General features: G+C 51.6%; 1 protein-coding gene and 1 long non-coding RNA gene across 6 annotated transcripts in view; one reads left to right on the forward strand and one right to left on the reverse strand.

The window, feature by feature from the left end:
* The window catches only part of MTOR (mechanistic target of rapamycin kinase), a 134,098-nt gene that overhangs the window by 10,368 nt on the left and 101,074 nt on the right, over window positions 1–22,656 (reverse strand). For all 4 annotated transcript variants that reach the window (XM_003989489.4, XM_045035087.1, XM_045035089.1 and 1 more), the window contains 18 exons: window positions 21,998–22,113; window positions 20,453–20,530; window positions 20,138–20,245; window positions 16,668–16,793; window positions 16,438–16,569; window positions 12,247–12,362; window positions 11,164–11,281; window positions 8,694–8,945; window positions 7,940–8,040; window positions 7,191–7,287; window positions 6,843–6,941; window positions 6,431–6,553; window positions 5,873–6,055; window positions 5,304–5,438; window positions 4,917–5,091; window positions 3,253–3,388; window positions 2,551–2,698; window positions 1,793–1,915 (listed from right to left, as the gene is read on the reverse strand). In XM_003989489.4, the coding sequence (XP_003989538.1) occupies window positions 1,793–1,915; window positions 2,551–2,698; window positions 3,253–3,388; window positions 4,917–5,091; window positions 5,304–5,438; window positions 5,873–6,055; window positions 6,431–6,553; window positions 6,843–6,941; window positions 7,191–7,287; window positions 7,940–8,040; window positions 8,694–8,945; window positions 11,164–11,281; window positions 12,247–12,362; window positions 16,438–16,569; window positions 16,668–16,793; window positions 20,138–20,245; window positions 20,453–20,530; window positions 21,998–22,113 (2,366 nt within the window). The remainder of the gene's footprint in view (window positions 1–1,792; window positions 1,916–2,550; window positions 2,699–3,252; window positions 3,389–4,916; window positions 5,092–5,303; window positions 5,439–5,872; window positions 6,056–6,430; window positions 6,554–6,842; window positions 6,942–7,190; window positions 7,288–7,939; window positions 8,041–8,693; window positions 8,946–11,163; window positions 11,282–12,246; window positions 12,363–16,437; window positions 16,570–16,667; window positions 16,794–20,137; window positions 20,246–20,452; window positions 20,531–21,997; window positions 22,114–22,656) is intronic.
* On the forward strand, window positions 3,388–10,939 carry LOC109502082. Of its 2 annotated transcripts, none has more exons than XR_002744321.2 (3): window positions 3,388–4,517; window positions 10,482–10,616; window positions 10,718–10,939. It is a non-coding gene; the product is annotated as an uncharacterized LOC109502082 (long non-coding RNA). The 2 variants fall into 2 exon arrangements; XR_002744322.2 differs by lacking the exon at window positions 3,388–4,517 and adding an exon at window positions 6,546–8,580.

Raw genomic sequence — 22,656 nt, forward strand, 5'->3', positions numbered from 1 at the left:
TTATACCTCAATCAGTTGCTTTTTAATATTTCATCGGTAACTCATTAATAACATAAAATAGAATAAAAAATCTCATTTATTATTATAACAATAAAGTATGCTTGGAATAAACTTAGAGATGTTCAGAACCTAGATGAATAGAAAAAATTAACCTTTGCTTTGGAATATAAAGACCTGAGTAGATGAAAATATCCATGTAAGACAGAAAAAATATAATGACCTCCCAAATTATTTGATACATTTAATGTAATTCCACTAAAAATTCAGCGGTACTTTTCTGGGGGGAGTGTGACAAAATGATCCCAAAATTTATCTGGAAGAAGAAAAAAATTAAAATAGCCAATGAGAAGAGACTTTATACTAATAGTTGTATTAATAGTATGGTACTTGAAATACAGTATGGTACTTGAGAATAGGCTTTGGAAATAAAGATCAACGAAACAGGGGCGCCTGGGTGGCGCAGTCGGTTAAGCGTCCGACTTCAGCCAGGTCACGATCTCGCGGTCTGTGAGTTCGAGCCCTGCGTCGGGCTCTGGGTTGATGGCTCAGAGCCTGGAGCCTGTTTCCGATTCTGTGTCTCCCTCTCTCTCTGCCCCTCCCCCGTTCATGCTCTGTCTCTCTCTGTCCCAAAAATAAATAAACGTTGAAAAAAAAAAAAAAAAAAAGATCAACGAAATAAAACAGAAGCCCTAGAGAGAAATCCAATGGCACAGAAAAAAATTTTTGTATAATAAAAATTAATTCTCTTAAAAGTAGGGAAAGGATGGATTATTTGCTGAATACTACGGTGTTGGCTAATCATCTTAAAGAAACAAAATTTAAGGGGTGCCTGGGTGGCTCAGCTCAGTTGGTTAAGTGTCTGACTTCACCTCAGGTCATGAACTTGAGGTTCATGGGGTTGAGCCCTGCTTCGGGCTCCACGCTTTTAGTGTGGAACCTTCTTGGGACTCTCTCTCTCTCTCTCTCTCTCTCTCTGCCCCTCCCCACCTGCACGTGCTCACTCTCTTCGTCTCAAAATAAACAAACTTAAAAAAAATTTTTTTAATCTTACTCTTAAATTTTGAACTGGGTCGAGGATTTATATATTTTAAAATGTTTATTTATTTTTGAGAGAGAGGAAGACAGTGTGCGAGCAGGGGTGGGACACAGAGTGAGGGAGAGACAGAATCCCAAGCAGACTCTGCACTGTCAGCACAGAGCCTGATGTGAGGGCTTGGTCTCACGAACCATGAGATCACGAGCTGAGCCAAAGTCAAGAAACAAGACACTTAAGCAACTGAGCCACCCAGGCACCCCTGGGTTGAGGATTTAAATGGATAAATAAATCTTAGAATCAGTACAAGAAAATAAATGTAAAAAGACACATAACCTTGAGGTGGGGATGGCCTTTCTAAATGTAAGGCCAAAGGTAGAAACTTCAAAGAAAAGGATAAAAAACCTGGTAACTTCTAACTTTCAAAAAAGTTTGCGTATCAAAAACGAAACAAAAATCCCAAACCAGGAAACATACCATTAACAAAATTAAAAAACCAAATGGACAGGAAATTTATACCGTACGTGAAAAAGATGTAACAGCCTTAACGTAAAGAACTCAAATTCTATTGCAAGAAATGGGAGAAACATTAAGTTACTAAATCTCTATCTGCTAAGCTGCACAGCTCACCCATTTAATTGCTGCTAGAAAAGACTGCACATAATCTAGAATCGTTACAAAGACGAGTCCGCCAGCACATGTGAAGGAACAAGGCCATCCCCGACAAGCGAGTGGGCCAGGGGGCGTGGCGTGTCATACCTCGGAGCTGGGGCTTTTCAGCCATAGCAGCTTGGCCAGGTCATCCCCGGCCGTGTTATTGACGGCGTGCTCGAACACCTCCACCTTCTGCATCAGCGTCAGATGGTCGTAGTCCGGAGCCATCTGCATCAGGACACAACCATTCTGAGAGCGGCCCCAGACTAGCAGCTTGGACCCAGGAAGAAACAAGGCTCTGGGCCCGGGCAGAGCTGGGTGCTAGTTTCACCACCCCGGCCCAAAGGAAGAGGAAGGAAGAACAGTGCAGAAGGCAAAAGGGTGTGGCCCCTCAAACCCAATGACCACAGGGGAACTGCCAGGGCCTGAGGATAAAACATCAGGCCCCACCCTGAGTACAGGCCTGCTGGTGGGGATGACAGCAGTGCGGGCGTCAAGGTTCCGGGTAACAAACGAGTCTCTTTCTTACTACTTACGCATCCACTAAACATTTCCCCACGGGGCCAGTGCCCTGTATACATTAGGTGTTCAGAAGATACACACTGCCCGATAAACGATCCCGTCCAGTCTCACCTGGAATGACCGAAACCTAATTTCTGGGCTTTAGGGTCCTTCTATTTCTTAGAGGTAATCTGCTGTAGGACTCACTTCATTAAAACTTCTTCCGTAGCTAATTCTCCTCAATAGACTTTTCAGTGATATACAAGCACCGAAGAACGACAAGTGCAGCTTTGCCTAAATTTCTCAACTTGTGAGTTATGTCCAGACGTGAAAGTGCTGGGCTTGGCAGCCTCATCACGTACCCGCAACATGATGCGATGCTCGATGTTGAGAAGGATCTTCTTTTTCTCTCTGTAGTCCCGGATGAGGGCGTGCAGCGTGTCGCAGTGGGGGACCCAGCCGATGAGGCCCGAGTTGGTTGATAAGGGGATGACGGCGTATCTCTGGATGCTGGCACCCACAGGAAAGGAGGGTTAACGGACAGTAAAAAGAGTGCATCTTTGACCCGCTCGCAACACACGTAAATGGGCCGAACGAAGTCCCCTGCACAGGGCTGTCGTGAGGTGTGCGACGAGGGCCCTTCCCAGAAGGATATGGCTGTGGACGGGGACGGCATCAGCCTCCTCAACCTGCCTGACAACCTCCCTGCTTCGGGGGAGCGGCCCAGCGATCCTCAGCCGAAAACAGCCTCGACACTTAACATCCGTGTTCTTAACAGGAAGAGGAGGGAGAGCAGGGTGGACAGGGAAGGTCAAACACACCAAATGTATAGCATCTCTAGTCTAATGGCCACGGGTTGTTCTATTCCGGACCCTTTGGCGTTGTCACAGGCATTTCCCGTGCAAGCATGTTAAAAATACGAATTCTTCTCTTTGTGTTTGCCACCTTGGCTGTTGAGGACTTCCTGTCCGGGTACACAGTTCTATAACTGATTTCGTGAAGGGACGTAAGGAGACCCTAGAAGACCTGTCACTGCCGTGCCCCCCGCCCCATGTCCTGAATACCTGAGGTTCTTGCGAAGAGACGTGGGGTCGTTGGCCAGGAGGGTGTTCACCAGGCCGAAGAGCTGCATCACTCGCTCGTCCTGCCGCAGGTCCTCGTGGCCCTTCAGGAGGAAAACAAACTCATGCCCGTTGCTGCCTGTGAGGAATGGTGGGAGCAGTTAGCACAGACCGGCCCCGGACTCATGAGCTCCTACAGACTATGCGGACCCTACCCAGTCACACTTCCCCCCCAAACACGAAAAAACGCCCTGGACCTCATGAAAACAATGGCGCTAGTTTTGATGGTCTCCCAGTGAAAAATGAAAAATGGTCTCAAATGAAAAATAAAATTTTAAAAAGCTCTGTCTCTGAGGATCAGGAAGGCCTCTGCACAGAGATGGTCACTCCGGACGTTCCCTCACAACTCACTCTCCGCCCTTCTCTGGTGTGCTTGGGCCCTGTGAAGCCTGACCCCTAGAGACCTCATCACCCAGGCTCCCGGTTGGGCTGGGACCATGGCAGGAGGTCAGAGGGTGGGAAGAGGGAGAGGCCCAAGGGTTTGCCCCTGACGAGCGGCCAGGCTCCAGTTCTAGAAACAGCCGTGTTCCCTCCATCTGGGCTACAGCTTCTGCTGAATGGCCCCTTTTTCCAGGTCACATGCCCTTGACGGGCTCCTTGCCCTCTCGGGTCTGGAGGGTGGGGGCAAGTCACAGCTTCTCACTGTTGGCTCTCTTAACCCTATCACACCCTGGACACGGGTCCTTCACCCAAGTCTCTAATGAGACACCGTGGAGAACCTGAGTGACCCACAATTTAGTACAGGAGACGCCAGCCCACGGGCACAATCACTTGTGTACCATGACTAACTGGTGGTGAATAACTACTGCATTTAAAAAGCACGAGCCTTTCTGAGGCGCCTGGGTGGCTCAGTGGGTTGAGTGTCCAACTTCAGCTCAAGTCATGATCTCACGGTTCAGGAGTTCGCGACCCGCATGGGGCTCGCCGGTGTCAGTTCGGAGCCGGCTTCGGATCCTCCGTCCCCAACCCCCCTCTGCATGCGTGTGCGCACTCTCTCTCTCTCTCTCTCTCTCTCTCTCAAAAATGAGTAAGCCTTTATTAAATAAATAATTAGCATGAGCCTTTTTAAAGGTGAGAACCCTCAAAGGACCACCAGAGCATCCAGGCGTCCTGCAACTACACGAGGTGACAGAGCTGCCCGTGAGAACTCGTTTCTACCTCGGTTGTTCCTTTTACACAACCATTTCCCACAGAGAGAGACTGTGACGGTAAGAGAATATTCAAGAGCCCGGGAGCACTTTCTCCAGCCCTGCCCGTCCCCTGCCACACCTGCATCCAGGCTCCTCTTTGCTGGCCTGGTCAGTCCCCTACAGCCGCCCCCCACCCCCACGTCCCCACGCTGAACACCTTTACGGTTCCCTCCACCTGTCCCGCTGCAGGGCCGTCCAGCTTCAGGTAAGTGAGCACGTGATATGAACGCAGTGGGAGTCCTCAGGAGGACGTAATAAGGAGCCCGCTTGCCCTCTGTTTCTCTCTCAATAAGCAGGAGCGAGGTGTCGCATATGAAAGATGGGTGGTGTGAACGGTAAGCGGTAATTTCAGAAAAGGGGAGGGGTTCGGCCAGGGTGGGAGGGAGACGCAGGTGGCGGGAGCACAGGGGTCCTTACCCATGAGGGTCAACTTCCGGGGCCGCTGCTTGGAGGTGATGACCTGTAGAGACGGCGCTATGGACTGAATGCGGATGATCGGCTGGTGGGGATCGTATGTTCCCGGCACGGCCAATTCAAGGTCCCGGCACATCAGAAGTTTGGGGGAAACATACTGCAGTTCTAAGGATGTGAGCTGTAAATAATTAACCACAGGATTTAGTTTTCTACCTCCAGGGAGGAATTTCAATGCCATTTAAGTAGTTTTCAATGGACTGCTGATAGCAATGACTTGTCTGCAGACAGAAGTGCAACCAGATGCTTCAGAGTTAGCGTTAGAACGTTCATAAAAAGTAAGACACACAGGACTCTACTGACAGTTCACCCCGCCAGAACCTGGAGACCCACCTGAGGCAGCTGCTTTGAGATTCGTCTGAACACGTGATAGTAGAGGTCCCAGGCTTGAGTGAGGTCCTTCACGTTTCCCGATTTCATGTACTTCCTGCACCACTCTTGGGCCTCCATTAAGTCTCGCCCATATGCCTGAGCGGGGAAGCAGGGGAGGGATGCGAGCTGTCAAGGTGCGGACTAGGCCGTGGGCTGTCAAGGTGCGGACTAGGCCGTGGGCTGAACCCCCAAGCCCAGACAGCGGAGCCGCTCGGGCACACGCTATGGCCGGATGGCTCCAGCCCCTGGCAAGGCGTAGCTCTCTGGTCCTGGAGGCCCCAATCCCAGGACGGCTTATGGGCAAAGTAAGGTCAGAGGAGAGGCAAGATGACCTCGGGAAGAATCTTGTGGTTTTCTGGTTAAAATCTGGGGAGGGTTCCCGTAAGTTAGTGACAACTAAACTGTGCTGGTGTTTTTATATTGTGACTTCAGTTCGGAGAACACCGTATTCAAGTCAGCAGAAAGGCCAGAGGGAAAGGGGTCTGGTAGCGGCTTTGGGTCACGTCGTGTCGCACTTTCTTATCCCATACCTGATTAAAAGACGTTTCCTTCAGAGTCTGGGGGCCCCGTTCCATCATAGCATGCAGGGGCTCCAACACCTCAAACATGCCTTTCACGTTCCTCTCCCCAAAGTATAAACGAGACGCTTCTTCCAGGCCTTCGTGCCACATCTCGTGCCAGAGGATGGCCACGCGGATCAGTTCCTCACTCACCTGGACCAAAGAGGGGAAAGAGACAAGCGCCGAGGATGAGCTAACCTCGGAAAGGCCTGTCTTGGGGGTGCTTGGGTGGCTCAGTTGGTTGAGCGTCTGACTGTTGATCTTGGCTTGGGTCACGAAGCCCTGCCTTGGGCTCCATGCTGAGCGCGGAGCCCGCCTGAGATTCTCTTTCTCCCTCTCTGCCCCTCCCCTGCTCATGTTCTCGTGCTCTCTTAAAAAAAAAAAAAAAAAAAAAAAAAAAAAAGGCATGTCTTGGAGAGACAGGAGGTACTCCTTTCAGCAGCACTGTCATGAGGAAGAAACCATCTCCCTCAAGACCTCTGGCTAGGTGGTGGGGTCCACGAAGGCCCACACGGACTCCTGACTCACCATCATGGCCTGCTGGACCAGGGTGTTACTGTGCTCACACATGTTCTTCAGAATCTTGTTGGCTGCGTTGTGGCGGGCCGTGGTGGTGGACTTGGAGGCCACGGTCAGGGGATAGATGAGGGCCTGAGGCAGACACAGAAGGAACATTCGCAAACTCTGACTTTCAGGAAGACAAGAGAAATGGCTGTCAGCGCTCCTGTGAGTCCACCAGGCGGGGGCGCTGCTCAGTCTCGGGGCGGGTGGGGGGCTCTTTGTCTTCGGGAAGGCCCCGGGCCTGGGACCTCCAGCTGGACGGGTGGGATGCCTGGCTCCCAGTTCCTGCACTTGCGTCTCTAGAGCAGCTTTGGGAGAGGCGGAGCACCAGGTCAGAAGGCCAGCTGTTCGAGGAGAAACCGCCCAGGCGCCCACGTACCTGCGGGTGGTACCGGCCAATGTCGGTGAGAAGCTGGTGGATGAGGCGTCCCACCAGGGGCCTGGGCGTATCAATTCTTGCAATGAGCTGAGGTATGACCTGGTATTCAGAAAGACCCGGAATGCAGCACGTGAGACACAGAAACAACTAGTTATTCTCCTGGGCAACGACCAGCTCTTACAACTTGTCACGGTAGATGCTGGGAAGCTCTGAAACGGTTCGTTCCCTTCAGTCCTCTGGGAGAAACTAAAGAAACTATGGCTCGACCCCTACCTCTTTACCACTGTTGACTGAACACGCGCGACTCCGGGAGGAGGCAGACCAGGAGTGAGTCCGACCCTGCCTTACCTGTAACCACGTGTCAATCTGGATCGCCTTCACCCCCTCCACCAAGGCTTCGTTTACGTCCGGCCAGTGACCGTAATCAAACCACAGGGTGAGGACCCTGGAAACAAAACATGAGAAAGTCACAGAAAACTTAGTCTCCCAGCTTGTGCGTGTGTGTGTTTTAATCTTCAAGGCTCTTGAGAAAAGAATTAACTGGCAGGGCCTCAAATCGGTGGCTCCCCAGCGTTTGGTCTCGGGACCGCCTGGGAGGGTGGGTGGTGATGGCCGTTTAGAACTGGGCTCACACGAGGAGGGGCATCCCAAGCGAATGCTTATTTTATCCCAGATAAAATCCCAGAGGGATCGGCACGGTGCGAGCTCGGAAATCGGACAGATGAGCCCGGGGCTAATCACGGATAGTCTCTGCACGTATAGAAAATCACCTGTAGAACAGTGTCAACGGGCTAAATGTGGGACTTAGCTGCCCCTTGTCACCTATGGTCTCCGGACTGGCCGGTCTGTGCCATGTTTAGGCCTTCCTAAGTGGCCTCTAAAAGCCGAGGGCATTTCGGCACTCAGGCTTCCTCCTGACAGAACACAGCACACGGAGTGCTCCCAGGCCACTTCCTCCTCCTGGGTCTCGGCAGGGGGAGGCCTGTCAGCAGTTCCCTTTGGACACACCCATCAGGGTGGGGCGGGGGAGGGGACCTCCGTGTCATTCCGTGTCCCGCAGAGGCTCACGCAGCCTAGCAGGGCCCGCCCTTCGATACCTCAGCGTGTCCTGGAGGTTGTTGCCTCGCGACAAGGAGATAGAACGGAAGAAGCCCTGGACGGCAGGGACGGTGTACATCAAGAGGGTTTTGGACAAATCCTGTTGGAATACACATTCTTGCCTTAGTGTTCCCATCCGTTAAGAGGGGATCCGTAAGAGCAGCATCCCAACAGTATCTACCTCAAGGAGTGGTTACCAAGTTAAATCAGTTAATGCATGACGAGCCTCTGGACTAGTACCTGCACACAGCAAGCACTCAATAAATGGCAACTGTGTCATAATCGCTATCATCTTGGGCTAACGGTGGCTTCCTGAGCAGGGTGGCAGGAGGAGGGGCACGGAGTCTGAACACGCTGCTCTCTGAACTGACAGCCCGGAGGGAGGCGGGGCGCGGGGGGGAAAGGCGAAGGCAGAGGACGGATCCCGTCAGCCTCTGTCCTCAAGTGGACCCGCAGATGTGCACGGCCACCCACGCGCGCAGGTGCAGGGCTTTCAGGGAATGAGCTCATTCTCATGGGAAGAACGACAAGAAACTCAATCTTCAGCTTTGGGGCCATAGCAACGCCTCAAATACAAATACGAGCACAAGGGCACCGTCTCAAACAATGGCGGATGGCAAATGAGCAACATCGTCTAGCTGTACGTGGCACTTCGGGGTGAAGCCCGGGTTCGTGAGGGCCCTGACGACACCCCGCTCCTCAGAGCGCCTGCTGCCTGGGTCTGTCCTCGGTGAGGGAGGAAGGGAAGGGTACCTCAGTGACCTTCTTCTGCAGAGGGGACGGGGTGGGGCTGTTCTCGGTGCTCTCGGCCTCACTCTCGCTGTTGCTGCCCTCGGTGCTGGTGGCCGTGGCGGTGGCGGTGGCCGCTGTGGTGGCGGCGGTGGTCGTGCTGGTGACGTTGGCCCCGCTGGCGTGACGCAGCTTCTTCTTCTCGTCGCGGGCTTGGTTCTGATGTTTGTAGTGCAGCACAGCTTCGAAGTTCATCACTGCCCACGCGTGCCAGGCCTGGGTGTGGCGAGAGTCGAGGATGAGGAGGCCTGAGTGCCAAGGGGCTGCCCTTCCCTCTCAGTGGCCAGCAGAGCAAAACTGCACTTCACTGAAACACTGGGGAATGGGGCCTTTTACTAGACGCAGCCCGATTCCTTCATTTTGTGGGGCCCTTACTGTACCGGCACTGTGGCGAGTGCTGCGGGGGAGGGGCGCCCCAGGAGAGGCAAGCCGGGTCCTCACCTCAGGGCGCTTCTGGTCTGGTGAGGGGCCCAGCAACCCAACAACAGGCGAACGTGGGGGGGGGCAAGGAGAGACGGGCAGTGGGCAGGCCAGGGCAAGCTTCACAGAGGGGAGGGATTTAGGGGAGGGCTTGAAGAGCAGCCTTCAACGGACAAGGCAGGGACAAGAGGCCAGCAGCAGGGACTTCCTGGCCTGGGGAGGTCAGGGACGAAGATGCGGGGTGGCCAGCATAGGGCGGTTCACAGGAAACAGACCTGATTGGAGTGCAGGTGCGCAGGAGGAGGTGAGGGGAGGGTTAGCGAAGCAGCGGGGTCAGATTATGGACGGGTTGACATATTAGGTCAAGGAGGTCCCATTTCATTCTAGGTTTGGAAGATTCCCTTGGCAGCCGGTATATGAAACAGCTTATTTAAGACAGCAGAGACTTAGTGGTGCAAGTCTTGACCAGGTTCCAGGCCAGTGGGAAGGGAAGCACATCAAGAGCACGTATGGGGGCCGGTGTTCCGCCATCCAGCTCTCCCATCCGGCCAGGGCGTGTGGCCTGTCAGAGAGCCCATGCGCCATGACTGTTTGCTGGGAGAAGCCTTTGGTGCTTATTTTGGTAAAGGACGAACTATCCACCCCGTGCCATGTTCAAGGACGGTACAGCACTGCCTGGTGTAGACAGCAGGAGGCACGCTTTGATTTGGGGGCCTCGTGAGTTTGCAGTGGGGGCAGGACATCAAATAATCCGCTAAGAGTTGGGACTTTCTGGAGAGTCAGGCAATTCCTTTGCATCCCTTGCTAGAAACATTTCTTTAACATAAATGTCTCCATTTTTCCACCTAAGCAGAGTAGGTTGACCACAATTGACCTTTATTTGATGAGTAACAATTCTACAATGACCCAGGCTCAGTTTCCCAATACCTTCATTTAGTCAACAGATCACTCCTCTATATCCACTGCATGACGGGCACTGAGCCAGGGGACGCGGTGAGCAACACGGAACCAGTCTCTGCACACCGATGGGACCACACCATGGGCAGTAAGACAGCATAGACCCCAAAGGACTCATACGAGGGAAAAACTTAAATTCCTGGAGTCCGTTTTTTTCCCCTGATGACTCGTTTCTTTTCTAATCTGGTTAGGAGATAGTTCTAATTAGTAAGGTTCTGGCTAGTCAAGGGTTTACTGGCTATATTTTCCAGTGTAGGACTGAAGCTGTTCTAGATAAATTACTGCTGCTACCACGAAACAGGCATTTTTCCGATCAGAATGAAGCATGCATAAATCAGGATAAGATTTTTACTGTGGATGCTTCTGTGTCTTCAGATGCGCCTTTTGATCCCAGAGGGATTAAATCACAAAGTATCAACAAGTTAAAGAAATACTGGAAAGAAGTGATGACATCTGTTACACCATGCGGCCATTACCAGGAGGTCCCTGAGGAAGGTCTAAAAACTCAGGGTATGTGCTCTCCTCAAAGATGTGTTCTTCCAAAAATCCCTCCTCTACCGGTCAACCACATCCTTGATACATTTTCTAATTTTGTTTATCTTCCTGAAAAGTCTCCTATGCCATAACAGGATGTTACCCAGAGCTTTCCAATACAAATAAGAGAAAGTCAAGTTCTCAGATGAGGACCAGGCAGGGATGGAAATCAGGAAGAAGCCGGGAAGGAGCGGATGACCCAAGGGAAGACAGAGTTCCAGAGATGAACTGTGTGTCCAGATGCTCGTAGGAAAACAATCCGCTAAGAGTCTAGAAGACAACATCATTCCCCAGAGCCACACACGTAATAACGGTGCAGTAAAGTATCTCTCAGATAAAAGATGCGATCAATCTTTCTGTATCGATTAAGCTCGTAAGGGGCCTCTGGCAGTCCAACAAGCAAATGCCCAGAATCGGACCGGCACCACGAGGCTCTGCCGTAAAGCGCAAGCGCTCGGGATGCCGGGAGCCGGGCTCTGCCCCGGAGGAGGCGGGGCTGGGACACGGCCCGGGCCACGGTTACCTTGTACCAGCCGCGGTCGTGCTCCGTGGCGGCGCTGTAGTACTGCAGCACTTTGGGGATGGTGCTCTCATTGATGCCCTGCAGGTTCAGCTGCCACTCCCCGAGTTTCAGGAAACACCTGGAAACAGAGAAACAGGCCCCCGTGTCGCCGTGCCCGCACACCAGCCCTCGCCCTCCACCTCCACCAGGGAGGACAACTGATTGTGTCAGGGGGGCACGAAAGCCTCCCGGACAGTCATGCTTGCTCTCGGGAAGCGACGTGGTGGAACCATAGAATTCTCAATGGCACAGGAGGGAAAAAAAAGGGCTTCGGGGATGCGTATTTTACGTATCGTCTCTTCCCCTTGACGTGTCCTTCAATGCTAGCATAAACCAGTACCTGGGATGGGCAGGTCTGTATGGACCTGTCCACCCCCATGTCAGTGTTTGGTGGGAGTTGGCTGTTGAGTAACTTTCCTGATCGACTGCTCCTGGCTTCCCTCTCACTTCTCCCTTCTCCTCCATTTATAAGGAATGATACGATACATATCAAAATATTACACATATACTAATAACATTAAGAGCCAACATTAACTGACTGCTACTCCATTCCAGGTACGGCTCTAAATTGTTGCCATGTTTTTTCTATTAACCCTCATATCACCTCATACCACCCTCACAAATAGGAGCTCTCATTATCCCCTTTATAAATGGTGGGGAAACTGAGGCACAGAGTGGTTAAGTCATGCATCTGAAGTCACACAGCAAGGTAGCGGCGTATCTGGCGTTTGCAAATGAGGAGTCTAACTCTACACTTGATCTTAGCCAAGAGGCCGAGAAGCGATAAGGAGTCTGACTCTAAAGCCAGACACCAGGAGGGAGGACCACAGCACGTGGATGCTCTCGGGCTGCTGAATCCTGGGAAAACAGCAGCAGGGGCTCTGGAGCGGCATGATTCGATGGCCGCCTGGGGTCCCTACCAGAAAGAGCCAGGTCAGCAACTAGTGGCCCACGGAGCCCTGAGCGCTCCCCCTCCCCGTGCTGCAGAGGCGGCTGGCGTTGGTGGGACCAGAGCACGACCGGCCCCGGCCCGGAGGGCCTCACCTGGCCATGAGCTTGTGCAGCTCCTGCTTGTGTTGCTGGTCCTCGCTGGCGATGGCGTGCTGGGCTTGCTGCTGCATGGTCTGCACGAAGTGCTGCATGTGCTGGAAGGCATCGATCTGGAGCAGGACACAGGCACAGGGAGCTGCTTGGTTGGGGCCCAGCCTCAGGGTCAAGAGACTCCTGTCCATCAAACAGGCGCGTGAGCCAACCCCCTCTCCCAGGGGGACACCCCGGAGCGGTGGCGAAGGGTCCCCCAAGGTCAGGGGAGCAGGGCGTGATGCTGGGAGGTGGTTAGGCTTTTCAAAAAGATTCGTAGTTTTCCACCTCGAGCCTTAGCTCCCCTTGGTTAACTGCAGTACTATTTTCCTAAGTCTGGGAAAAGCTACGGCCCGGCCACCCCAAAATAACAATTCATATGAGGTAATCCGAAACGACCGCTTATTTCGCTATCAACACACTGCCCCGGGGCAAACCAGGCTTATGGGGAGCTATTTGGGGCCCGTAAAACTTTAGTTTTGTTTAAAACACTCTGGTACCTTGGGACACTCCAGCGGGGCAAAAACTGTGGTTTAAAAAACCCGACAGAACCCTCAGTGCCCGACTGAGAATACACAGGTGGTGTAGAAGCCCCTCATACGTGCAGGTGAGACGGGGGGTGGAGGGAGACACCGGCCGAGCAGACGTCCAGTTGAATGGGGTAGCTTAGGAGCAAAATGCTCACAGCAGCCTCAGTCAGATCTATTTACACCACGGGGTTTTATACCAACAAGGCACCTGGGCTAGGAACGGGATGCCGAGTGAGGGAAGAGTGGAGGGAGACACGGAGCCAGAGACCTGGGAATAAGTTACAAGCCGTCTGTAGAAGCCCACATGTCCACACACACCAGTATCTTAATAAACGGGGTCCAGGGGCGCCTGGGTGGCTCAGTCGGTTAAGTGTCCGACTCTTGGTTTCGGCTCAGGTCGTGAGCTCACGGGTCGTGACTTCAAGCCCCGTGCCCGGCTCTGCACCGGCGGTGGCATGGAGCATGCTTGCGGTTCTTTCCCTCCCTCTCGCTCTGCCCCTCACTCTTTCTCTCCCTCTCAAAATAAATAAATACATAAATGGGGTCCATATGCTCTTCAAAGGGCTTCACGGGTGGAGACAGAGCATATGGACACAAACGTTCCGACGGAAAAAAATGGTGGAATCTAAACCCACCAACACAGTGAGGGGAAACGCTACGTGAGAGGATGTGAAAAAGAGGCTACGGGTCCTTTCCTGTAGAAGGGGGGGGGCAGGAAAAGCTAACGTTTTAAATAAATAAGGTCAAAGCGGTCTTCTTCCGTGTTTTTAAAACACAGAAGCAGGTCAGCGGTGACAGTCTTGAAGGAAAAATAAAACTTCCTGGCTTGGGGGCAGAGACCAACCTCAGACACTTTTCAACGTAAGGAATTAATTGGCGTCAACGGGATGGGCTCACCCCAGAGCCAGAATGACGTGACAAACGATTTATCAGGCAGCTAATCCGTGCGGGGGGACATTGCAGACACACAGATGTTCAACAGTTAACAAGACAACTGTCCCCCTCAGACAGCTAGCTGCCTTCAGAGGGTCCCATTACTCACCGCTGGCTTTGAAAAATGAACTACGTTAGCATCCCACACCTGGGAAGTGATAAATGTTCTTTTAGTTTTTCTACAAGAAACCACACTGACCAGACTTAGAGCTGATTAAAAAGAAGAAGAAGAAAAAAAAAAAAAGAATTGAGAGGCAGCAGTAAAAAGATCAATCGGGGGGCTCCTGGGTGGCTCAGTCGGTTAAGCGGCCGACTTCGGCTCAGGTCATGATCTCGCAGTCCGTGAGTTCGAGCCCTGCGTCGGGCTCTGTGCTGACAGCTCAGAGCCTGAAGCCTGTTTCAGATTCTGTGTCTCCCTCTCTCTCTCTGTCCCTCCCCCGTTCATGCTCTGTCTCTCTCTGTCTCAAAAATAAATAAACGTTTAAAAAAAAAAAAAAAGATCGGGAGAAAGGTGGCTGACTGATAACTCAGTGTGATGAGCGTGTCCATCAGGTAAGAACTACACCAGGAACGCTGAGGTCAGGGCTGTTTGGAGCCCATGAGCTCTGTGTCACTGACAGTCCAGACACACAGGTTAGAGACTTTTGGGGAGGCTCAACAAGGCACCGAACAAAAAATAAATTGCCCAAACCGGGGAGGACTGGGTATTACTTTGGATTTGAAGCTCAGTGTAAAGTAAATTTATCCCACTTGGGAGAATCTATATCCTTCTCCTCTGTGGCATGGAGGCAATTTATTTTCAAGGAATTGAAAATGTTCTATTAAAATCCCTCTTGGCTCCGCCCCTGGGAAGAGGAGAGAAAAACTGATTTTCTCTCTCTCTCTCTCTCTTTCTGACGGATGAGGGACCGGCCACTCAGAGGAAGGGGTTTCTCTCATGCCCAGAGTTTAAGCTGCACATCATACTCTTGGCTCCTGGATGCCTGAGTGGTTTGTGGGCAAGACGGACAAGCTCAGCTTAGCGAAATGTCATGGAAGGACCGGCCTGTCTCTAGATTCCGGGAAGCGGCTCACCTAGGAAAACACGGTACGTTCACCTACTGCCCGACGCCTTCCTGCAAAGCCGACGTTGCTTTTCTCAAACTCTTTCTGCCTTATGCAGGGCAGAACACAACAGTTTACTGAATTGTTTCTAGTGGCAGGAAAGCAGAGCTCAGAGAAGAAAAGCACCTTGTTCAACAGCACAGTTATTACTAAGCATTTGGTTTTCTTTGAGTAGCTCCCGAATGTCTGCGAAGGCAGAACATCTCTAGCTCTGGGCTTGAAGTTCGAGCCCCTAACTTGAAAGAGGTTTCTCAATTTCTAATCCATGTCGTTTTATGGGCTCCCACCAGAATGTGGGCTCCCAAGAAGAGGCTGTAATGTGTGGAGAAGCCGGGCTGTGGTCCCATGTTGAAAGAAGCCACTCCTTGGTTGAGACATCAGCCAAGAGGCTCCCGCTGCCTGCCTTCGGCAAGACGTTCAAAGACTTGGAGGCTGCACGTAGGAAGGAAACTGGACTATATTCAGATCCAGTACCTTCTGTTTTTCTCATCTGCCTGGAGGAGGTCAGGCTTTGAATCGGAACCGCTCTGGCCTGGGAAGCTTGCAGAGCCTTGCAACCACACCAAAGCAAACCAGACCCCAATGAACAACAGGAGGAAACACCCCCCCGCCTTCCCCGCCCCCGGCCATACGAGTAGGGAATGCAGCTCGGGTCGATACGACTGAAGCGCACCCCTGTCAAAGACCAGCGCTGGGCTCCAGGGCTCCCGATCCCACTCTGGGTGGTGTTCGTCGTCAGAGTCGACCATCCGAAAAGAAGACAGTTTCCAGACACGGTCCTAGATTTCCCTAAGCATGCCTCCCACTGAGACACGACTGCTATGTTATGGCATCTTTCCACGGCCACGGCCGCAGTGCTGACCCCTCTCACGACGGGTCCCAATGCGGGGACCACAGTGGCGAGAGAGGGAGAGCTGGGACGCCCTCTCTGTCTGGTAAGGAGGATGAGGAGCCAAAGCGGATGCTGATTTTGCCTCCGGGGCCAACTTTTTGTTAATCATCGCCATCATCCAGGAAGACGGTTTCAAAAAAATAAAACCAAAGCCCCCGCCAGGAGCCGCATCTAATTCCCTGTCGGGGGAAGGCCCTGCCTGTAACTGAAGTAAGAGGAATTCTACGCTGGCTCCAAGGTGACGCTCCCGACTGGATTCAACATTACACTCAGTGTGGCTGCTTCTGAATCCCAAGCGATGATAGGACAGGAGACGAGAAGTCTGAAAACGCAAACTGGTCTTGTGAAATTTCCCGTCTGTGCTCTCACAGATCGGCTGCCCTTTCGGTACTGAATAGCCCACCTTCTCTTGGGCGGGGAGGGGGGGGGGGCAGAAATTCAGCTTTCTCTATGTTCTAGCATGCTCTATGTAATATAACTGATTACACTCATTGGTTCGATCAACTGTATACGTGCACGTCCTCGAATATGATTCACTTTTGAAATCGGGCCAAATAGCTTCCTACCAGGAGCTAACTCCCTGACATGGTGGTTTGGATGCTGTTCCCCTTTGGGCCCCGACGAGGCAGTGACAAGCCGATTAGTGAGCATTCTGGAGCGACGCGGTCTACTGCTGGACGGAATCGGGACACAGACCTTGCGAGCACTCTTCCACATGTTTTTCATGTAGGCGTAGGTCACCTGAGGGTGAACTGTTGGCAGAGGATGGTCAAGTTGCCGAGACGGATCAACTCCCAGGAGCAACACCAAGGTCTTATGAGCAAGAGCCTTAAAACCAAGAGAGGTCAGGTTATAAACAGAACGGGACGGGGAGCGCCGGGCCCTCCTCAGCCTCCCACCCTGTCCTGGTGGCGGGGGTGACTCACCAGCCTGCCACTCTTGCCACACAGGCTGGCATACTTGAGCCAGGTCCTCATGTCCTCGTGGGGGCTGACCACGAGGGAGCGCACCATCAGGATTTTCTGCCAGTCCTCCACGATGCGCTGGCAGCCCTGGAACATTCGGGGGTGAGAGTTAGGTAGGTCTCCTGCTGTCGCTTAATCCCCGACAAGCAACAGCAAAACCCACCTTGAGCCAAAGAAAAGAAACTCATTTTTACAACCTCAACTTTCTCAAGGGAAGGGTACTGTGAAGAAAACAAGAAAACAAAACACTTCTTAGGAACCTCTCAAAATCTGAGGACCAGGGGAGTATGGACTCTGGTGCTTGGATCCTGGCCCTGCCACTTACCATCGATGTGACGCTGTGCAAGTCACTTAGCTGGTAAAAGGGGGTAAAGGCAGTACCAACTTCACAGGGCTATGATGAGGGTGACAGGAGTTAAATTATTTAAACTGCTTTTCTGGATTGTAAATAATGCATCTTTAACTTTGATTTTTTTTTTTTTTTTTTTTTTTTTTTTGCTTCAGTTTCTCTGGATGAAGTGGACTATCACTGACAAACGCAATGTTAAAATGTATCATGCAGGGGCTCCTGGGTGGCTCAGTTGGTTGAGCGTCCGACTTCGGCTCGGGTCACGATCTCGTGGTCCGTGAGTTCGAGCCCCGCATCGGGCTCTGTGCTGACAGCTCAGAGCCTGGAGCCTGCTTCAGATTCTGTGTCTCCCTCTCTCTCTGCCCCTCCCCTGCTCGTGCTCTCTGACTCAAAAATAATAAATAAAAACATTAAAAAAAAATGTATCATTCAGGGGCGCCTGGTTGGCTCAGTTGGAGAAGCTTGTGACTCTTGATCTCGGGGTCATGAGTTCAAGCCCTGTGTTGGGTGTAGAGATTACTTAAAGATAAAATCTTTTTAAAAATGTATCATTCAAGATTTGAAAGATGAATTAAGTACAAAAGAAGTTTAAACAATTAAAATTTCACATGACGTTGCTCATAAATTGGTGGCATAAATAGTCCTGAAGTTATTAATCCCAATTGATGATAGGAAAGGTGATGAGGAATCTGAAAAACCGAACCAGACTTGTGACCAGTTATTTATTGACGCTTAAACCTTCATGAAAACTTGCCTAGATTCTTTCCTCTTCATTTTCATCTGTCCCAGAGCAAAAACTGCACGGAGAAGGAAAAGTGCCTCATTTGTTCACATCTATACACTCCTTTTAATGACAATAGAGTGGGGGCACCTGGGTGGCTCAGTCGATTATGCGTCCGACTTCGGCTCAGGTCATGATCTCACGAGCTCGAGCCCCGCGTCGGGCTCTGTGCTGACAGCTTGGAGCCTGGAGCCTGCTTTCAGATTCTGTGTCTCCCTCTCTCTCTTTGCCCCTCCCCTACTCATGCTCTTGGTCTCTCTCTCTCTCTCGAAAAAAAATAAAAGTAATAATAAAAAAATAGAATGAATTCATCATTATTAAAAGGGGTAGGCTAATTTTATATCAAAAACTTCTGAGGGAGAGTGGGCCTCTCCTCTTCCTCACTGTAAGAAGTCAGGCTCAGAGACAGATCTGCAGGGGAGCAGAGCTCCTGAGACCTGTCACTCCTTTGGTGAATTCATCCATTCAAAAGGCAAATGGAACCAAATGAAACATCCCTCCATGGACGCGATTCTGAGAGTCCAGCAGCAATGGCCACAGGCTTTTAAGTGTAACAGGATCCAGAGTGAACTTAAATGCAGAACTCAAGGCACATGAGGCTGACCTCTCATGCTCCCCACTGGGGACCTCTCATGCTCCCCAGCTCTCATGCTGGTGGGGGATCTCAACGGAAATGACCCGATCACAAAATGGCGGCCTTCCAGCTGAGGCGGCTTATCAAGTGCTTTGACGACAAGCCATCCATGAGAGCCAAATTTCTGCCACAAACTTAATGCTTTATTTTCAGGCCTTGGACCGTGTCTTTCCGTCCCATTAAGTGTGGCAACAGTGATTTGGAAAGTTATAAAAACAGAAAAAAGTACATCGAGTGACTGTTTTGGGAACTTCTCACCATCCGCTAGTTTCTTCCAGATGCTGAAGTGATCGGGCCCCCTGTGAGCCAGAAAGCATCTTGCTGTCTCAAGGTAGGAAAGTCACGAAGGCCTCCGATGACGACAGTGTTTTGGACACGGTAAAGTCAAGCACGGGTTTCCCCTCTCCAAGACTCATTTACTCCACCCCCGTCCGGGTCTCTATTTGGACAAGGTCTCCCTTGTCAGAATGGCAAAAGATCCATCAGATCTCTGATGTGGAAACTCTTTACCCCATTACAGACACTTAAAAAAAACCGGGGTGTGTCCAAGGCAGGTGGGAAATGCTTGCTCTGTGGAATTCTTTTCTGGTGGCCAATAGACAATTTTCCGTCAAAACATTCACTGGGCATTTCATAATTGCTAATAAAACATCTGAAAGAACTGCATGTGCTCACTGCAGAGCGTAAGTGACTGCATTCACACATGATCTTCGCCTCCTGCTCTCCCCTCGCCAGTGGAATGTGCCCAAAGCTCCCCAGACAGGAATGCAGCCTGGAGTGAAAAGGTTTTATCACAGCCCACTGAGGAGGGGCCTGGAGCAGAATCTGGAAATAGGTATGGATGGGCCAAGAGGAACTGTCTAAAACCGTGGCGGGGGGGTGGGGGGGCCGACGGACGAGTGGCTTCTGGAGCGGTGAAGGCTTTTTCTCCTTTGCAAATGAACCTGCCCTCCTACCAAAGCAAGGAATGGGAGAGCTGTCCTTTCCAAGAACACTTAAGACTGCTGACTCCCACATCTGGAACGGACTGCTCCTCACGCTTCAAACGATCAGAATGTACAATGAAAACACTGATGCAGGACTTGGAGAAGTTCCTCCGTGAGGGAAACTTCAGTCAGAAGAGAGACTGTGGACGACTATGGCCTGAGGAACTGTACACGGCAGGGGTCGGTCAATCGAAGCATCAGGTAACCCCGGTTAAAAAGCTGGATGTGGGTGGCTAGTAAGTGGAGTCAGAGCAGTGGTTCTCAGTGTTGGCCACACACTGGAAACATCTGGGGAGGCTGAAGAGATACTGATCCTGGGTCTGTCCCCAGAAATTTGGATTTATTTAGTCTGGGAAGCGGCCTAGGTATCCGGACTTGAAAATCACTCAGGTCATTCTATCATGCAGCTGAAGTGGAGAACCACTGAATCTGGGATTAAGATTCTCAGCAAGTTGTCTAGAAGTGGCACTTATTAAAGACGTTTTCTTGCACTCCTCGAAAAGGCTAAGAGGAGGCTGAGAATTGGTCATTCTCTCACACCTAAGGGCTTAGGTGCCCAGACTTTGAGCGCTTTGCCTTGAACGCAGCCCCAGCCTCTGTGAGGAGGCAGGGAGCGCATGGCGAGCCAGAGAGGGGGAGGGAGAGTGGGCGGGCTACCCCGGGGCTTTCTACCGGCCTCACCTGCAGTCTCTCCCACCAGATCTGGCGGATGATCTCCCGTCGCTCGGGGACGAGTTTGTACTGGATAACCTCCTCCAGCTCGGAGAGCATGTGGCAAGAAACCATGGCCTGATGGAAGCAAATCACATTCCAACTTAATACGGCATGAACAATCCACAGCCAGGATTCATTTCAATCATTCCTTCTGGCGACAGGGTATCTGCTGAGAACACACAGGCATGTTCTCAGCGGCCTGTGAGTCCTCACTGGCCCGCGCTGATAAAAGAACTGAAATGAGCCTTTAAAACGACACTGTGCAGAATGCTCGACACTCACCCCATATGCCCGACTGTAGCTCTCTCCTGCCATAGCGGTTAGCTCTGCATCCAGCAGGTCCCTGGCTTTGTCGATACACTAGAAGAGAAACAGAGAAGCCTGGAACTGAGCCATGGGCTCGGGAGCCGAGCGTGGTCATAGGCTTCCTAACTAGTTGGAGCTTATCCGTTTCACTTAAATTCTAGTGATGGAGAGAAAAGTTCACTGAAGAAGGAAAGAAGCCTTTTACCAGATTTGCAAGGCTAAAGAAGAGCATTATCCAATTTCCCAGAAAAGACAGAATGTATGGCAACCAAAAGCTTAACATCCCGAGTCCTAGGTAACAAGGGAAGGAATAGGTATGCTGAGAATCACTGTGTTCTCAGGACGTCAGGGTGGCCCAGTCGGTTGAGTGTCCGACCTCGGCTCAGGTCATGATCTCACAGCTCGTGGGTCCGAGCCCCACATCGGGTTCTGTGCTGACAGCTCGGAGCCCGGAGCCTGCTGTGGATCCTGTGTCTCCCGCTCTCTCTCTGCCCCTCCCCTGTTTGTGCTCAGTCTGTCTCAAAAATAAGTGATAAACATTAAGAAAAAGTAAAAAAAAAAAAAAAAAGAAAAAGAAAAAGGAAAGAACAACTGTGTTCTCCTGTCTCAAGACAACAGCTTGGAGACCTGCCTTCTTTCATCTTTTCCTTGCTGGACGTATTTGTGAAACTAAACTGTGCAAACCCTTAGTAGCTCCAGGTGGCCATCACTGGCTTCTAAACGTCTTGTCCTCATGCAGGAGTGCCGTGGCTCCTGGCAGAGGAATGTCCAGACCTGTCCATGTCACAGGCGCTTCTGTGCCTGTGAAACGACGGCCCAGGCCTCAGTTCTCATCATGTAAGCCCGAGCTCAGGGGATGGCCCCAGGACTGTGGTTTGAGTCTTGTGTTTCCTCAACTCAAGACCCCGCATGCAAAGCTTTTCCTTTCTCGAATATTTGAGCTTCGTTACTGTGCCCCCATCCCTTGGGTGCTCGGGTCATTTACCCCAGCACCTCACCCAAGACAGCCTGGTGCCTGTTAGGATGTGACCACTTTGTTCTTTTATCCCGTGAGCCAGCACAGGGTTCTCAAATAGAGAGCTCCCTTTCCCAGGCCATCGCTATGTGACACGCCTGAACAGCCGAAGAACCTGGAGACTGACCTCTGCAGACAGGGCTGCTGCTTCCCAAACCCTCCTCGGGTGAGACACACCGCCCTCCTGTACTACAAGGGACGCTGCTAAAGCAGAGCGATCAGAGGGTGCAGTGCTGACCCGAGAAGCGAATTCCAAAACCACATACATGGCAAATTCCAGAACACCTCTGTCCCTCTTAGAGCAGAAAGTGGCCCTGGCTGATGTGCTGGCAGTCTTCTTGCGAGTCTTAGGCTCCAAAGCCTAGATTCTGATGTGCTCACGGAGCCGAACCCCAGAGCGGAAGGACATTAGCCCATTTCCACAGGGGCCGCGTGCCTCAGCACTGACGGGGCACGACTAATTACCTTTCCTTTGCTAGACGGTCTGAGTACACGTAGGCTTTTACCTGTTGCGCCAAGGAGAAGAGGTCCTGATGCAGTGCCAGCACGGCTCTATAAAATGCCCCATCGTGGGTGTCCCGAGGGATCATACACGTATATTCCTCCATGCTGTCCCACTGACCTACACACACACACACACACACACACACAGAAAGAGAGAGAGAGAGAGAGAGAGAGAGAGAGAAAAGCATTAGGGTGGTCAGCTTGCTAGGATGCTAAGGTAGCAGCTCAAACTGGCCTTGTCATTGTACCTGGCATTTAGCTTGGGGTTCGAACGAGACGGGCTCATGCCTGATGTATCAAAATCCTGCAGAGACTCTATACCTTACGGGGTTGAGCGAGCCAGTGTAACAAACAAAGCCACATCTGTCTTCCAAACACAGGACTCCACTGCTGCCCCAGGGAGCTCCGTGAAAGATGGGAGAAACCCAGTGAGTGCAAAGCCTACCTGTCAAGAGGCTTTAACGTAGCACCTCATTAACCTAGAGGACTCTCTCAGGCTTCCCTAGGTGACACGGGATGGCTTTCTTCCCTACTAGCAAAGCAGCTCGCAGTTCAACGGTACATTGGAAATTACATTTTCCCCTCAACGACTGAAAGAGGCCATTACCCAGACAGGGGGCAGGATTAGACAAAGAGCTCGCCCGCCTCACTCTGGCACTAC

This window comes from Felis catus, chromosome C1 (assembly GCF_018350175.1).
Source record: "Felis catus isolate Fca126 chromosome C1, F.catus_Fca126_mat1.0, whole genome shotgun sequence".
Lineage (NCBI taxonomy): Eukaryota > Metazoa > Chordata > Mammalia > Carnivora > Felidae > Felis > Felis catus.